The 18,522-nt window shown below is 38.1% G+C and overlaps 1 protein-coding gene across 1 annotated transcript in view; it reads right to left on the bottom strand.

The window, feature by feature from the left end:
- The window catches only part of LY75 (lymphocyte antigen 75), a 43,897-nt gene that overhangs the window by 16,793 nt on the left and 8,582 nt on the right, over positions 1-18,522 (bottom strand). The window contains exons 8-22 of the mRNA XM_041403762.1: positions 17,928-18,085; positions 16,981-17,091; positions 15,670-15,758; positions 15,171-15,343; positions 14,798-14,994; positions 13,393-13,535; positions 7,953-8,034; positions 7,371-7,442; positions 5,844-5,967; positions 4,977-5,012; positions 4,501-4,676; positions 3,852-3,916; positions 2,934-3,010; positions 1,646-1,782; positions 530-635 (exon numbers count right to left, since the gene is read on the bottom strand). Of these exons, the coding sequence (XP_041259696.1) occupies positions 530-635; positions 1,646-1,782; positions 2,934-3,010; positions 3,852-3,916; positions 4,501-4,676; positions 4,977-5,012; positions 5,844-5,967; positions 7,371-7,442; positions 7,953-8,034; positions 13,393-13,535; positions 14,798-14,994; positions 15,171-15,343; positions 15,670-15,758; positions 16,981-17,091; positions 17,928-18,085 (1,746 nt within the window). The remainder of the gene's footprint in view (positions 1-529; positions 636-1,645; positions 1,783-2,933; positions 3,011-3,851; positions 3,917-4,500; positions 4,677-4,976; positions 5,013-5,843; positions 5,968-7,370; positions 7,443-7,952; positions 8,035-13,392; positions 13,536-14,797; positions 14,995-15,170; positions 15,344-15,669; positions 15,759-16,980; positions 17,092-17,927; positions 18,086-18,522) is intronic.

The raw sequence follows: 18,522 nt of genomic DNA on the forward strand, positions 1-18,522 counted from the left end.
GTGTCCTGAAGAGCTCAAAGGAGGTCACTTTGGACACATTAAGCTGCTTGGCACGTGCAGAAACAAAGGGTCCTGTGCTTCAGCTGGCATTGTATTTGCCACCTCATTCCCACACACACAGCTGAGCTTCTCTTGGAAGCAGCTTCTAAGGTGGTTTTTCAGAGTGCAAAGCCTACAGTCTCAGTTATATTTTACCTTTCAAAGCCAAATAATTCTTCATTCAATGATTACCCTTCTATGCTCAACCTTCAGTGCAAGGTTTTGCAACTTTTTTTCTTTTTGTAACAGGCTAAGATGATATAGAGAAGCTGCTCTTCAAACTGGTTCAAGTATCTGGTAACTGCTTTTCCATGTCACGTTTCCAGTGATGCAAACAACAGACAGAACATTTTTAATCAGTCCTGGATTTTTAGAATGCTCCTAGTATGCCTGTGGATAACCAAGTGATTTATGCTCGAGTTCTTAAGCAGAACTATTCTGAATGTAGAAGAGAAGCTGCATACTAAAGTGCCCCAGTTCACCACCATACCTTGGTCAGCTTGGTCTGAGATAGATGGAAGAGAGCCTCCAAAAGTTACACACTTTTCATTAGCTGCATTAAATGTTAAATGTTCGGGTTTCATCTTTAGAAAACACTGCAAAATAAATATAATGAAAATTCTTTTCATCATACCATTCTGCCTAAGACATAAACCAAAATCTTAAACCAACCCTAAAAATTCACTACTTATTTCCTGCAATAAAATATAACCAGTTTTTGCAAAAAAGCAAGGGACCTGATACTAGCTGCAAACATTTATTTGGTTCAGCAGAGTAACTAAATATAAATGATCCCCCTGACTCACTCCTCACTCATATTCAGTAATTTTTATTTGCTACCTCAGAATCATGTACTGCTTTAGGAATGAGAACTCACACATGAACTCTGCAGTCAGATAGTGCTGGTCAGCAACTTGTAATAAGCTACCTTTGGGGGAAAAACTACCTGGGAACTCCAAGGTCTATTCTGCAATGATGTGAAGTAAGTTTGCAAACCTTGGCACAACGTAATGTGCAGATTTGATGTACATGTACAGAATAAAGAAGGAGCAAATGACAGGAATTAGTCTCACTAAGACTTTAGATGACTGTCTTAAAATGTAGCACTGAAAGAATTAATAATACTATGGCTTCTGACTTGTTGGTTAATTCTTAAAAGCTGCTCACTAATTCTTAAGTCAGTTTAGTCATTCAGGCAACTCAGGAAATAGCGTCTGCCAACTTGCTGCCTGCCTATGATTACTCCAGAAGAGATACAACAGGCCTCTGCCACAGAAACCTCATCCTCCCCCTTTCTAATCCTTCTCTTCATTCAAAGTAGAAGCCAAAGACTAGAGAGTACAACCTATGTTCTTGGACCTAAATGTGTGGTGATGGGAAAGCAAAACAATCTGAAAATGAATGCTTTGAATTTAAGAAACTATCAGTGCTGAATAAGGGACAAAAAGGGGAGGAGATTATTTTAATCACTATAGTTAGTTTTCAAAAGTCCATTTCCAGCCTATTCCTCAGCAGAGGGGCTACCTCCTCCTTTCTTAGAAAGGCCTTCCAGCTTACTGGACTGTGAAGAATAGACAAGGATGATGAACCTGTGTTATCTCTGTACCTTGTTCCGGAACTGATGCCAGCCTTTAGGGCAACCTCCTCTCACTGGGCGGTAACTGGGATCGTGTTTCTCTAGTAAGGAGGCATTATTTCTTTCACAGATGAAGGGCAGTTTCACATTACAGTTAACTGGGTAGTCTGCAGAAACAGAAGTTTTAAAAAACAGTTGTGGTAATGCCTATCACACTCCAGCTGCTTTCCATACTTTATGACATGACAAAGACCAAACTGAAGGGAAAGTCTTTTTGGTGCAACCACAGTGAGCTACTGCACAATTGAAAGCATTAAAAATAGCAGTAGAGCAGCAGGCAAGCATAAATCATTTATATGAGACAGTGGTACAATATTCCTCAAGATCCAGAGTTTTACTTCCAGTATTAGCACTTCATATAGGCAGAGAGAACTTGAAAACAGAATATTATTGAAAAAAGATTTTGTGTATGAGGACTAACCTTGTATTCTGGCAAAGAGGGTACACCTAATTGTCAAAAAAAGCCAGAAGGAATCCTTTAACATCTACATGGAGAGCATCTGACCTGCACTGCTTTACAGGACTCCTGTAGTCATAAATGGACTGACTCCTGGTCTAGAGCAATTTTTGGCTAACACAGATGAAATCAGTTCAGCAGCAAACAACTGAATAATAGGGAAACATGCTTTAAATGGAAACGGTAGAAGACAGAAGGAGCTTCTTGTTCTCTGGAGGTTATACATCTTCCTCAGCATAAAAGTGTTGAAGAAAGAAGCAATACACTTCAAGTACCACCAGGCGGCCTTTTCATTCCTTTGTCTATCTCTTACAATATGACTCCAATAGTTAATGGAATTTGTGTCTCCAGATACGTAAACAGTTACAAGTACAGAGTTAACCTTTGTAACTGACAGCTCTCAGACAAACTCCAGAGCTCAGAATATGTAGCATAAAAACAAAAATGTAGCCACCAAAACCAAATTTCACCTAATTAATTTCTGTTGCAATAAAAACAGAAATAAGAGCAATAAGCAATAAGTTGCAATAAGAGTGACAGGTTATCACAAAAAATTGTCATTTGAATTCAGGTTTGCCTCTGGTCATTAAGAAATATTACCATGGCTTCTACCATGAGGAAGTAATAAATGATTCAACAGTCAATCAGATTATCATGAAGAAGCCATTCACTCTTAATTTGGTATCAATCTGCAGTTAATAAAAGAGTTTGGGTAGAACAGTAATTACTACTTTTTTTCTTTTCAAATAACCACAACAATAGCAGAAGGGGTGAAAAAAATAAAAATAAAATCAGCCTTACCTCGATACCAGTTCTTTCTGGAAATATACCAGCAATCTCTCAGTAATCTATCATGGAAGCGTGGAAATAACTGCAAACTGGATATAAATATTTCAGAGTTAATCTCCAATTCAATGTGACCTTCATGGAGAAACTCTGACAGCAACAGTGTCAGTGCAAATAAAAATTTTGGCTATTAACTGTTTCTAGATGCCCTACACAAACTAGGCTAGAAATAAATATGTGGTAGGTTCAGCAGTTATATACTGTGCCCAAATTAACTGTGTTGAGATGTGCAGAATGAGGTTATTTATCACCATGCTGCAATCACAGCACATTGCCAGGACAAGTGAAGGGAATAGGAAACAGCTCTGGTTTTCTTTTCACAATAGTGCATTGCTACAGTATTTTGGAAAGTGAAGGACTTTCCTTTTAAGAAGCCGGTGAATCTTCTCTGCAGCCAAGAAGGGACTGATGCAAGATTTGTTGTGAGTCACCCCAGCTCTACAAGGCTATACTCAAAGTCCTCCAAGACTTTGCCATTACCTAACTAGAAGTGTGATGTCTTAAACCAATTTCCTATTCTCTGTTCTTGGGTATTCCTCAATCCTCAGAGTCAACAGACAGGGCACTTTTTTTTTTTTGGTCAGTTCTCCAAATGTTAACAGAACACAGAAGTTGGCCCAAAACCCCAATAAAAGCTTTTCAAAGATCACAGGAATACATTAGCTATGAGGATCACACATTTCAAGGATTCACACAAGATTAAGATGCCTAAGCCCAACAGCCCAAAATCTAGAGGCTCTGATAACACACACAAGAAATGGATTACTAACTTAGTTACAATAAAATTACAATGAATTAACTACTCTAGTTAACAATTCCTAAAAAGCACAAAATAAAGCTTACAACAAAGCATATCAAAATTATTCTACATACGGTGAATGATAGCTGTAGCCATAATCAATAAACTTCAGCCACCACTTCTGTTCGCTGTTTGATAACTGTGGAAGTAAAGAACAAAACCCAGTATTTTACAACCCACACAGAAAGAGCTCCTGACTCTACCAAACATAGAACAGTGTGACAAAATTAGTCACAGAGGTACTGAAACTTGACATGTTTTTCTCAGATGCCTTACAAGAATGTATTTTCATGCCAGGAACAACACAAACCCCTTCCATCAAGCCTATCAGACCATCTGGCACTTCTAATTAAATCCTCTCACCAGGTGAAAAACTATATGTTGTCCTGTGCACAAAATTAAGAACTAGCACAATTGTTAATGAAATATTTGCGGACAAAGGGATGCTTGCATGGTGGTCCTGCTATGACACTTTTTCACCAGAGAGTTTTGTGGTTTTTTAATGTTGTTAAACCTACTTTTAAATTTAGAAATCCTTTTACCAGACTGCCATTAAAATAACTCTCTCTTATCCCATCTTTTCCTTTTAAGTACAATTGAAAACCATTCAGCCCAATAGGAAAAAGAAGAAATTAGGATTAATACTGTCTTATATTGGAAAACTTGGCAAGTAAATTTCCCTGCAAGGGAAAGTAACTGTGAAAACAGATTACACCCCCTTACCTTTTCTATTTGAGATAATATTGTCCTGAGTTTTGGGTAAGACTCCACAGAGGCTAAATCACTATCATTTTTTTGACAGTAGGAAATAGCTTCCTGGTAGCTCAGGTTTTTATCTGGCACAAACCACAGCTCTGCTCCATCAACAACAAGTGGGGCTCCATGAATTCCAATTTCATCTACACAGAAGAAATATCATTTGAGTAAGAAATGAATTCTGGAATTCAAAAATTCTGGAATTCTGAAATACAAATCTTTTATTTTTCTGAATTGATTAAGAAATGTCAATTTGACACCGGGAGGATTCGACGCTCTGCATTTGGAGCTCTCTCAAAATCAAATTCTATCAAATTCTATCAGTCATAACCTTCTCTGGAATGAAACAGGTATTGCAGTAGCAATGTAACAAACCTAATAAAAGATATTGAGTATAAATCACCCTACAACATACTGGAAAAATACAAAAGAAGTCAAATTACCTGGTATATACCACTCTGGTGTCTTTGGAGTGCTACCTGTTCAGAAGAAAAAAGGAAAAGTCACTGAATTCACTTTCTAACAAGACTGTGGCCACCAACAATAGAAGTGATGGTCAGTACTCATACTTCTCAGTATTCATGATGAAAAAAAAAAAAAAGGAGAATGAAATCATACACGGGTTTAATAGTTTAAAATTAGCTGATATAAAATTAATGGGAGTACTGCATACCTCCATCTTACATATCTATGGTTCTTTCATCTCTCAAGCATCAAAGTAGCATTTCTACCAGAATCTCACCCCAACAAGAAAGTTTCATGCCAAGACACTTTTAATCAACAACCCAAATGTAAAAGTCTATCAGATTACATTTCCTACTGCATGAAAAAACCTGGATGTGTGCAGATATGCCATGCTATTCTTTTGCATCCCCACTCCTCACTACAATGAGGAGCTAGTACATCAGTTTTACCAGAAGAAGGCTAGTTGACCTAAGGTGGAAGCAAACTGTACGCCCAAAGTACTTGTGATTTAGTTAAAAATATCACTAAGAAAGTGATATTTTTGACTTAAGTCCACAAATGCTGCAACTCAGTGGCTTACATCACCACACAAGAAACCAATTCTTACTTCATGGGACTAGAAAGAATACGAGAGCAGTGATACTGCATCCTCCTCGGGGCCAGTTTCTGATCTAAGTGTACATCTGTTTGTATGTGACATCAGTGAGACATTTCATGTACTGTCCTCTTAGCAGTCCAGAGAGGAAACAATAAAATACTGTTTGCAAAGTTTCTATTATATGGCAATAATTACAACTCATTGTGTTAACTCTTTATACGAACAGATGGATGTAACTGCAGTTTACCTTTAGTTATCTGGCAGACCCACTCAAGCTTAGCTTCACAATCAAAAGGCCTGAAGTAAAATTCAAGGTCTCTGCTTTCATGGAAGTAAAATCTCCAAAATGATCTCCGTGAAAACTGTGTGGTCTGCATACAAATAGAAACAGAGTACTGAGTTAGGACAGCATAGGCCTTTGAAATGTAAAATTAAACTGTAATAAAAAGTTCCTTTGGCAAAGTCAGTGTATTTTACTGTGTTGTTAATCACACAATTTATTTTGTAAATAAAAGAGCAGATACAGCTGTAACTTCAACTATAACTCTCCATGTCAGCTAATGCTGTCAAGCAATTACATAAAGGGCTTAAGGTCAGTCTACATTCAAAATCTTAGAAGTTTTTTCTAGAAATAATGTTTCTTAGGGTTTTTATAGTGCCCACTTTCCCATCAATGCTTATTATTAAATTATCTATTGCAACCTGTTCCCCTGAAATGAATCTCATTTCTGCTGAAAAGAAGAAACCATCTACACTGGCACAGAAACAATCATTCTTATTTAAAATTATTTCTTACAATCAAGCTTGAAGAACTGACTCTACTCTTGCTGGTCTCTCCAGTAAAGCAAATTTTTTATCATTTACTGAAATAACACATCTATAACTAGCAGGCAGGAGAGGAAAGTAACTATGTTCATAGCATTCCCTTCAAAGTGCTCTCCTGGGTCTAAAATTTTAGGAGCTCAATGCTGACCAGATTCTCAGTCTGGGGTCATGAACACAGGAGAAGTGAATGAGGGAAATGGCTGTGAACAGAAGGAAAGGGATGCAATTATCCTTTCCTCAAATAAATCCTAAAAGCAGAGGTGGTTCTATTTAGGTTAAAAGGGATGGTAGGTACTGCAAAAAGTCAGACGATACTTCAGAAAAATTAAAGGCTATTTTAAAACTCATGCCATCAAGACTAAATTAAGTATTGAAGAGCTTAATCAGGAATCAGGCTGAGGTCTGACATTTGAAATTAGAAACCAACAGAGAACATACAGTCTATTTCACAAGTAAACAAGGAAATACACACAATAAACACAAACACATGCTCTGTCCTGGCTACTGCATTCCCCTTCAGGTTTCAATTTTTTTCTTAATCTGCAGTTAAGAAAAGCCAATATAATTTTTTTTTTAAACTACTGGTAGGACTCTCTGTGCTTTTTTTGTTTTAGACTCGATGACACACCCTTAAGAATCATATGTAATACACAAGAGATCCATAGTATGGCACTATGCAATACATAATAGCATTGTTACTAAAACATTTTGTAGTTAAAAAGGTTCACAAGAAGTCCTGTGAGAGGTTATCATTAGCATAGAACTTGTCTCAAAAAAAAAAAAAATAAGCGAAAGTTTGTAATAGGTGTAGATTGATAAAAGGAACACTACAGATTTTTCATTATACTAAGAAAACATCTAAACCTAAGTTCAGTTTACAACTGGAAAAATTACTTTTTCCAAGTACTTCCAAGTAAAAACATACATTACTAAAAACCTTGAAACTAACCTTTAATGCAGCACAGTCTCTAGTATCAAACTCATCTTCCGAATAGTCGAGTGGCATAACAACACTGGTTACCTACAGGATGAGTGACAGGGTGAAAGAATCAGCATCTAACATTCTGCTGTGGCAATCCCAAGAGATAACCATTCAAACCTGGGGTCCCATTATGTTCATTACTATTAAAATATGTGTGGAATGGCAGTTACTCCCTCAGTTTTGAGTCTCCATGTCTGTTTTTTGGGGGGAAGGAGGAAGAACTCACAATTTCAGACAAATAACGCAATTACAGTGAGGAAGATATTTTTGGAAAAGTTGGACAACAAGGAAATGAGCTGATAAACCCTCCCTTCTGTTGTGGCATGAAGACACCTTGTTCTCTCCACCAGCTCCTGGATGTTTACTACTACATTTCTGTGAAATTATTTTAATATAATGGAGATAGAAATCAGGTTAGCCTTGTTAAAGATATGTTTTTAATTGGAAATCTGCTTGCATGGCACAATCTTCTTCTGAATTATTAATCTGTTGAAAGACACTTCAGTCCTAGTCCTAGTATGTGACACTTCCTGATTAAGGTTAACTTACTGGTTTGTTATCACTCCATTGCCAGGTTCCCAAAGAATCAGGACTCCTCTTATTCATTCCAATCCAGACCCATCTGTCATTGCTGTAAATAAACAAGATACAATCTTATGCCAAGCATATGGTTCACCTCATTTAATAAGAAGACTGACCTATGGCATGGCATTATTTAGGACCAAGCAGCATAACCAAGATTTTACTACAGCAAGCTGTAGCAGTTCAAAGAGAAAACAGACAAAAGAGCTAAGACCTCTTATGTAGAGAAGAAAACTAACTAAATCAGGGAATTCCTCTGTGGGCTGCATCACCACTTCATCAGCTCTCATTTGATATAATGGTCTCTTTGCTTCCAGAATCACACACAGAATGTTTATATAGTTTGGTTCCCTTTTTCTTGTCCACCTTGGGCTATCTCCCAAATACCATCAGCTCAAATACACTCTTCCTCAAGCCACACAAAAGCTTTTACCCAAAGAACTGGCAGATTTCCCTTAACTTTGTAAGTGGTATGAACACACTAAACATGGGCACCTATTTAAATTGTGAAGCCTCAGAAATGAGGCGCAGACATAAATCAGCACCTAACACCACTGACTACAATGGCTGCATGAACAAGTGGCAGGAACATTTGGCAAATACTCAAATCTGCAGTAAGAACCTTTACAATAAGCTTTTGCTATTGCAAGGTTTGTTTTGCACTGCAAATTCTCAATGATTCAATTTTGTGCAGGGCTCATAAACTGAACTTTATACCTCACTCCAATCCACTACCCTGCCCAATAAAGTCAATAGACACTTCTCTGAATGACTGTATCAGCTGGAAGCAGCAGAGGGGAGAAAGACCATGAGTTTCTTGTGAAATCAAAGACTACATGAAACCATACTGCAAAAGAGCTGTGGAAAAGACACTCTCATCAAGGTGGTCTGAGAGCAATAATAAAGCATTGATGCACATTACAGGGCTCCTGTAGAACTGCATCAGGATGCACCAAAAACAGAGAAGGAACACAGGACATTTGAGGAAATTAGGAGCTTAGGCTATTAACAAGGATTAAGGATTTTCTTGTTTAGTCTTCCCAAGGAAAGACAGGGAAAGGATACAATTATTCTTTATAATATTTTAGGAGACTAAACCTGCAAGAAGAGAAGTGATTTGAGCAAACAGAACATCATGTCTGAGGGAACCACAACTCAAAAATAAATTTAAGCTCAGAACTGGACAGAGACATTTGACCAGCAGAGGTCAGAGCTCATAAAAGGCTCCCTAGAAGGTAGGGCTGACAAACTGATTTGAAGCCAGAACTTGGAAAGTTTATGTTAAAATTACTTTATTACCTGGAGGGATGGACTCAGAATCAGGCTTTGTCACTAGCTTTCCACACGTATCACCACAAAGATTCTGAACAGTCTGAAAATACTGATGGTGCAGCACCAAGAAACAGCTTAACCCAGGGTTTGTGAGCCAAGTGTGTGCAATCCAAGAAGGACAACAGTACTTGGTGAAATTTCCTTCAGGAAGAAACTATCAGCCAACAGATCTAATTTTTTTTGTTCTTTGTCCTCAACTCCAGTAATAGTTTTCTGTTGGTGACATTGGTGAGATAGTGTGATCACTCTAGTGTGATTTTACCATACTGATCAATCTTTAGTCTTTCAATGATACAACTAAGGAGCCTTTAAAGAGCCTAAATGCCCCATACCACTGCAGTGGGAAAACTGTGAGCCAAACATTCACAGCTGTCAAACAGCCAAGTGACTTTTGGCTATTTGCCTTTAGGAGCTCATTTTTCTGTGGCTGTTCTTCCAATTAAGAGGCAGAGATCCCCTCCTAATTGTCACCTACAGACTTAGTGCAGTTTAAGCAGTTGATCACCACACAGGAACATCTACTAAAAAGAAAATTTGAGACACTAATTTTGAAATGATTTGCAGTAATTACCTGAGGTTTCAGAGCAATTTTTCAAACTCCTTCAATTTGTATTTGGCTATTGTGTAATAAATAAATTAAAACCAAGAACTGTGCCAGGTCAAGAATTTCTCCAGCTTATCTCCCAGTTTACAATCACTAGCCTGAAAACAGAACAATGTTTTCAGCTGACTGGGCTCTTACACATTCAGGTACCTCTTTTGCTTCTTTTGGAATTGTTCAGACATGACCATGAGTAATTTAGTAACTGCTACACTACAATTGACAGTACTTTTAAGCTTCAGTAAAGCCTTCTGATAACCCTCTGAAATTATACTGTCATCTCATCACAGGAAAGAATTCCACCAACTATTTAAGACAAAGATAAATTAAGACTATTGCGATTAAGCTTGCAGCAAGGAATTTGCTTGTGCTTCAAGTATCTGTCCCCTCATTGCAAAGCACTAGAATTCATCCTGTGGACTGATATCAAAATGGATTTATCACTGACAGGGTATTCTTTGAGCTACACTACAGGAACTGTTTCTAAAAACCTAAAGTATCCTGAGTTTTAAACTAAAACATACATGCAATTTGTGCTTTACAATGGACTCCATACTGATTGACACTGAAAGACCCTAAATGTCTAGCAATCCCTGCAGAATACTGCTGGTTTTTCTTTTACACAGAGCTAAACATTCATAAAAGTCAAATACTACAGGAGCAAATAAATACAATTCAGACTGTGAAGGGACTATAAATCTGCAATTTTTCTGATCATATTCTAACTGCCAAAATAGAAAATTATTTTCTCTGTCATTTATGACAGCTCCAACACAAGATTAAGAGCCTAAGTGAAGTTTTTAGGGCTTGTAGGTCAACCTAGTTCTTGACAAGAGGCAAAGTATACATCTGGGCCAACTCCTTAATGGCTCAATTTAAGGCACTATTTAATCTTAGGCAGTGCTGACCTAAAACTCTGCATGAAGCCCATTGGGCCACCTTGTTCTCGCTGCTGTAACAGGTTACTGCAATAGCTAAATCACTAATCCTGCTAATTACCTGCTCTTGATTGGAAGAAAAGAGAAGCTGAATTAACAAAATTACTAAAACTTGCATCTCGGCTTCATTGCTGCTTTGGTCATTCTGTTAAGATGATTTTTTTCTTTCAAACTTAAGTGTTTGTGAGGCTTTCTAGACTCAAAACAATTACAGCAGCAGAGCTGTTCATATAAAAGGCAACCTGGATTTCTTTCCAGTAAGGTGTCCTCACTGAAATGTTACTTCTAACCAGTCCAAGCTGCTGCTTCTCCTGTGTCCAGCATTGCTGCCAGCTATAAGATGCAGAATGCTCATAAACACAGTTCAAAAAGAATGGAAGTAGCTGAACCGGATCTGTTCTGCCCGCATCACGTCCCTTAAAGCCAAAAGAGGTTATCCTACTTCTTCCACAGAGGGGAAGGCTGGCAGGCAAATTTTATTTTCCTTTCCAATGGCAATAGCCTGACTTGGCTGGAGTAATTCTGGCTCTTATTTGACTCTAAGGTGGAATCCGAGTAAAGAACAGAATGGACTAGGCAAGCTGCCCTTTTTCCTGGTGAACCAAAATGACTCTTGCTAACATTTAAAAACAAACAATTCTCAATGAGTCACCAGAGAACTGTGCAAGGGGAAAAAACCTGAAACCAAGAGTCGAGGTGTGGTTCCTTCCCCAAGCTGAAATGAATGCACTGAATGAATGCTTTAGGTTGGAGTTTGCACTGAGTAAATACAGAGAATACGAACAAACTGCATGCCAGCACACTCCAGCAGCTAATCATATCTAATATCACCTTAGTGTGATTTCTCCCAGTTAGCTAAAGTATTTGTTCTTGGTGAAATAATTCACATGGTTTTCTATCTCAAATGAACTTGATTTTTATATTAACTACCCTTGACATCTGACCTCCAAAATATTTTATGCAATCAACACCTCTGAGTAATTTAAAAGCACAACTATCCTCAACAATTCATCATGTTACCTAAGCAAACATTATTTAAAATATCTCAGGCAGTATCAGTTATGTAGTATTTCAGTTCACAATGTGCTGAAGTGCTGAGAACGGAGTTAGCCCAGATGAAAATACTGTGTTTTCAGTTACATTTGATATGAGCAGTTACGACAACACTGACTGCAGAGTCAATTTCTACCAGGCTCAATATATTGCCCCTCATTTTAAGTTCTGCTGGAATAATATTGAAATACTGGGACTTATCATCTTTCAGACTAAGTTTGAAATTTCTGAACTATGGGAAATTCAGGAGCATTTTGCGTCAACTGACTTCCTGGAAAGACAGAAGTCTCCACCTTTAAACTCTCAACAGAAAAAGTAATTAATACCTCAGACAGTCTTCAAGCTTAAAAGCAGCTCCAAGTACTTGTAGGAAAATAAAATGTTACTTCTCTATTCACATTTCATAGTAGATTAGGTGCACTAAAACAAAATTCGTAATTGAAAAGCCATCTAATAAGGTCTGCAGCTAGAAATAATTTGTGCACTGATTTTCATTGTGGGACTTCAGCCAGTTTAGCAAAGGAATCACAAGTGGCTTTTACACAAGCTAAACTATCTATATATAGAGCATACAAGTTTGGTTTTGTCCCTTATTAACATAAACACTGAGTAATTTTCATGACTTGTGCACTTCTAAAAAAAGTTCACTGGTTTCTCAAGAAGGCATCTCTTCAGTCATCAGGTTTAAAAATTTAATCACAGTGCTGCATGCTGGCAGCTGCTGCAATAATCCTGATTTAGTTTGTTGATGAAAAAATTTACATCATGTAACTGGCAGCATTTGAGTTTCAGAAGGCAAAAATTCTGAAAAAACAGACTGTCAATCAAAAAAACCATATTACACAAGGATCTGACATCACACCAATGCCTAATAAAGCTTGGCAGTGACAATTCATTTGATTAAAAATAAAGCTTTAAACTCATAAATTATTTAGCATTTAATCTGTTGATACCAGAACACTCAGCACACCCATCTAATGCCCATATAGTGTTAGTGCAGCTATGCCAAATAGGATCTGTGCCAACCAGATTGCTGGACACTACATTATTCACATTTTCAAAAGTTAGCACCCAGTTTAGGCAGGAAGCATTTCATGAATAAAAATGAGATGTATCTGAAAAACTGAAATAATAACTCATCTCTAAAGAATGTACTGGTAAAGAGTAGGTACATTTACCATCTAGGTGTACCAAAATTCAACACAGAGAAGGAATAATTTATTGGAACAACAGACTTAGATCTGAGCTTTAAGCACCTTCCATTACATAAATTTCTCTTCCTGCGCTGCCTGTAGCAATGTGAAATATTGGCCCAAGCTGTACTCCCATGACATTTTCCAGCAAGGCAGTTCAAATGCCACATCTAAGTGTTCTGTGGGAAACACAGGTGTCACACACTATCTCATATTTGCCATCTGTGGTCAGCAGCAGCATTTGCGATCCACTGCAGAATCAAAACTTTAGAACATGGCTAGTTTGTTACCTGATCATTCTTCTCAGGATAGAATGAAGTGCCTTAATTTCTTCTGAGTGGCTAAAGCTAGGCAGATGGCCTCCAAGGGCTTCACAGAACCTTTCTGCCTCTTCCCAGGTCCTGGTTCGCAGCACTCTTTCACTATGGAAGAACTTCACAACAGCCAAATGTCAGAGCAGAAAATGACACAGGAGGCAGTATTTTTAAAACACTCCTGTTCTACTAAAATATGGCCACCTGAGATTTAATAACTGGTATTTCCACAGGGAAAGAACTTGACTTTTTAACATTTTTTCTTTCAGTTTGCTTGACAACAGCCAGACTCTGAAGTTTAGCTGACAAAATTTATTTCAAACACAACATATTCCACATGACAGACTTTCTCTGCTTTTCTTTACCAGAAAGATTTTAGAAACCACCAGTCAGCTCATTCCATAACTGTAAATCAAGTTATAAGTTTTAAGTGATGTTGTTCTTTCAAATTTACGGCGAACTACAAAGCCTAATGTTCACTTAAACTGGGCTCACTTAAGTGCTGTGCATGAAGAAATTTCTTTGGCACACCCCTGGAAACCTGTATGCACTGAGGTGCAAGTTTGGCTCGTACACCTCAGCTAACACATCCACTTGATCCCCTTGGTTTCAGTCCAAGACAATTCCCATCAGCTGGATCTCTCTGCACAGACAAGCTGCATTTGGTCAACAGCAGTTGTGGAGAATCTGCCAGGGCCAGCTGTCATGTCCATCAGCTATGGGACAGCTATGCTGCACAGCAGCACAACAGACCTATCCCTTTGGGATACTTGCCCACACCCTTGTTATTCAAGCTGGGTTTCCCCGCTTTGCTATATGAGCTGTTTACAAGAAACAGTTCATTGCAGACACTGAGTCAAAAAATAATGAATCCAATGAACAGCCTCAGTTTTAACTTGATTTAAAAAACTGCATTTCTAAATAAAATTGTGCTTAAAGCATTCCAGCTAAACTGCTTGCTTCCACTGTTCACTTCAAAACAGTAAAATACAACTGAGGCTGAATGTTTTTATATATCCATATTCAAACCAGAGAAAATCCTACCTCTCCTATCTATACTCTCGGAGTACAGAAAGGAAAAGGGCAAGGGAAGGTGATGCAAAGTGCTTTCCTTCCTATCCAGGTGTCTGTGCATGCCTGAGGGCAGCAGTACAGGGCCAGTGCTGTGGCCCCAGTCAGCTGCCCACAGAAAGAGGCACAATGCACCTTCCAGGAATGGCAATACCTACAGGCAGTCAATCTGAATCAACACCAATTCCCTCTCCTGGTGAGGAGCACCTTGAAAATGCCCTCACGACAGCTATGCCCACAAAATGGCTGATCACTCAATTCCTCCAAGGCAGTAATGAGCAATTAACATCAAAAAGGGATAACATTTTACCTTATAGCAGGCAAGGCCGGATCCATTATGCCACCCAGGGGGACAGGGATCAGTTGGCTTTGGGAGCACTTCTGGCTCCTTGGGCTTCCCAATATATTTTTTGCAGACAGAAAATGCTTTAGTGGTTTTACAATCCTTAGTTTCCCACTTTCCAAGAGAATTTCCACTGGACATGGCCACACATCCTCCTGAAAACTCTAAAATTAAAGCCAACAAAACCACATTTAAAACCGTTGGCTGGTTTCCAAAAAACCCCTGACATAATTGTGAATCACTACTTTATTGCATGCTTGGAGTTCTGTAACATAGTACTCCAGCGCTTGCTCAATGTAAAAGGACAGTATTTTTATGTGTTTTTAGTTTTCAAATTTACCTGGTTGCATGGAATTCCAGTTAGTGTATGTCACAGCTTCAGGTGTTTCCCCATTCACTGTACCCCAGGAATATATTCCTGACTGGCTGATATCCTGCAAACCGGTCCAGAAGTATTTTTCTTCAATTTTTGTGTCCTTTCTAATTAGACTGTTAATAAATTCTTGTTCGAATCTGAAAGTCCACAGATTAATCGGAGTCAATATTTGAAAGACACCAGACTACTGAGGTAATTTAAAAACCAGGGACATTACATGAGTCAGTTCAAGCAGTCATCCAGGCATTCCCCATATTCAACTTGGGGTCAGCAGGCTGGGAATTCTCATGCTTCCAGGAAGGTTTCACATTGTAGGTTTACCATTGTCACACATTTCTAGTTCTTGGCAAAAGCAATTCTCTCTCTACTATATAGACCACTAATTATACAGCAGTTTTCATCTCTGATTTTATCTCCAGGATTGTGATGATAAATTTGCTCATAAATTACAAATGTGCTTTACCTGTTCATCACTGTAAGATTGCACTGTGCTCCAAATGAAACTTCCATTTTATCAATCCTGTAACAGTAGTTTCCATGTCTCTCCCATCCCTGGTTAGAGAACAAAAACCACATTTATACAAAACAACCTAATTTAGGCATTACCTACAGGAGAAAATAAATCATTGCCAACACTGGTTGGTGCCCACAAGCTGGCACAGCATATACAAGAAAGAAATGCACTGTGTCACACACAAGGTCCACTATCATCAACTCTCAAATTCACAGTTGTAAAAAATAATGCAGCCACAGGAATAAAATACACCACTGTTTTAGCTTGCCTGGGCAGAGTCTTCTGACCACTATTGCATTTACAGAGAAACACAAGGACAACAGCCCAGTCCTATTCAAAACAATAGGAGTTTTCATGCTGTTCCACCAACGCCAGGATTCAAACACAAGAATACTAGGAAGGCATACACCAGTGTTTCTTTACTTCTGAGAAAAATACTCAATACTGAAAATGTGTGAACTTACAAAATTTCTCTATTATTCAAACATTTCTCCCCATATTTACACTGAAATTTCGAGAAACATTAATGTGTTAACTCTTTTGTAGCCTAGCAATGCCACTGGTGTCTGAACAGCACAGAAAGCTGTAACTCTACATGCTGGAAGTCTCTGAAAAGACAGAGTAAAAAGGTCATGTAGAAAGAAAGATAAGGGGTAAACATCTTTCCTGCTGCAAGCAATATGCCACACAAAACTGAACCAAGTAACTCTGAAGTAGCTAGCAATACCATCCCAGCCTAGCTCAAAAGACAAAAGCTTTATTTAAGCCATAAGATGTCATACTGTAAAAAAAAAACAAACAAAAAACCAAAAAAGCCCCCACCTTTATTCAAGTAATAGAACAAAACTGAGAGCCAGTGAAGTGCAACAAACATAATCCCAGTTAACAATCTCTGCATATCATTATGTTGCAAAGTAATTATTTAATTTTAAAACATAATTTGAGCAAAAACAACAGAACAAATGGAGTTAGCAAAAACATTTCTAATAAAATAAATTTCTTTTAAATAAATGAATAAAACAAACCTCTCCTGGGTCCAAGCTCATAATACTTTCATCAATAAAGAGACTGATAATACATCCTGAGCCTGCTTAGGAGAATGTGACATTTGGATTATGCTATGTATATGTCCTTTCTCAGATAAAATGTTTCACAGAATTTACTGAACAGACAAGAAAGAAATGAAAGTAGAGGAAGTAAGTGATTTCAAGTAGCTTTCCGAGCCAAATGACAATAAAAGAAATAGAGGCTTCCTATTACCTCTTCCAATGAACAACTTTTATCTGATTTTGTTTCATTCAAAATCTCTCCTTTTTTCTTGCAAACATATTTCAATTTTTCTTCACAGGATTTGACCCTCCACTGTCCCAGCTGTAAGAATAAAAGGAAAAAAAAGTATTTTAAATTCTAACAATCTTTGAATTTCTGTGTTTGCAGGGGCTGTTTCCACTGGTGAGAAAGCCAAAATGCCTCCAGTATAGGTATGGGATGCCCTGGATTATATGCACAGGTACGTGTTTGGAATGGAGAGAGAAAGCTGACACTCATGGAGATGGATCACATCTGGATCACACCCAGAGAGGAAAGAAATGGCCAGGGTGGTGCCAACTCTCTTAGATCAGGCAGGAAATGGGTGCAGGAGGTGTATTCAGCTTAATGTGGAAGTAGCTCAGAGACAACTCAGAGGAGCTGAGCACAAACTCCAATGCCAGGCTGCTGACACAGCAGGCAAATGCATGCTCCACTTTTCTAATGAATCTGCGGGATGAGATACAGCCTGTGTCCCACTCTTAGTGACCTCCTTCCTTCACCAACACCCTTTTTAGAACATTCCATCCTCAGACTGGGTGACCAAAATTGGTGTGGGAGATGACTGAACCCAGATATCCCTTTCTTCCTACCTTTCTGCCAGACACATGCAAGAGTACAGTAACCCAAAATACAGAGTGACAAGGCCAACTGTCTGGCCAACAATGTGTAGCCTCAGAGCTAGGAGTCATTTCTTCCATTCTTTGCAGTACACAGCTACGAAGTTCCAGCTAAATATCTCTAAGAAATTTGCTTGCAGAAACATGTATTTTAAAGATTCCAGAAATAAGATCAGCTATCTGCTTTACCCCCATCCTTGACTTTCACACACATCAATGTTTCCTCTACTATGATGAAAAAATACAAACCAACAACCAAACTCAACACTGTATTCCTACCTTGCCTGAATATGACACGCAGTTAGGAGTGCTGTTAAAGGGAACTTTTGGTTCATTCTGATCCCAGTAGGTAAAAACCACAGGCGAGTGATCTGACCACTTGAACAAGGTTGGCACATCATCATTCTTGAGACCCATCCAAATTTCCTCTTCAGCATCTGTAATTTAAAATTAGGACAACATTTTCATTTCAGTACAATATTCAAACTAACAGGAAAGCAATGTGTTATCAGCAAAATCAAATTTTTTACCATACTGTGCAGCAGTATAGCAGTATTATTTTTTTTACAGTGAGAAAAGACCATATGTTTGTTATCTTGTTTCTTAACTTATAATCACATGACCATGAGTAAGCTTAACAGAGAAGGAACAAACAGGAAAAAAACCCAACCACAAACAAACAGAAATAATGAACACACAAGCAAAAAAATCCTCAACCAAATTTAGAGTGTATGCAAAGATATAACATCAAACACTACCGATACTATTTATTAGTTCAGTGACTCAGATGTCAAAATATTGACCCGACTATCTACTATTGCCTTTGAATGAACAAATTAAGCACAAAGTATTACAAACGTAGAAGTAGGTTAGC

Source organism: Onychostruthus taczanowskii, unplaced genomic scaffold (genome assembly GCF_017590055.1).
Source record: "Onychostruthus taczanowskii isolate IOZ18803 unplaced genomic scaffold, ASM1759005v1 scaffold20, whole genome shotgun sequence".
In the NCBI taxonomy this organism is placed as follows: domain Eukaryota; kingdom Metazoa; phylum Chordata; class Aves; order Passeriformes; family Passeridae; genus Onychostruthus; species Onychostruthus taczanowskii.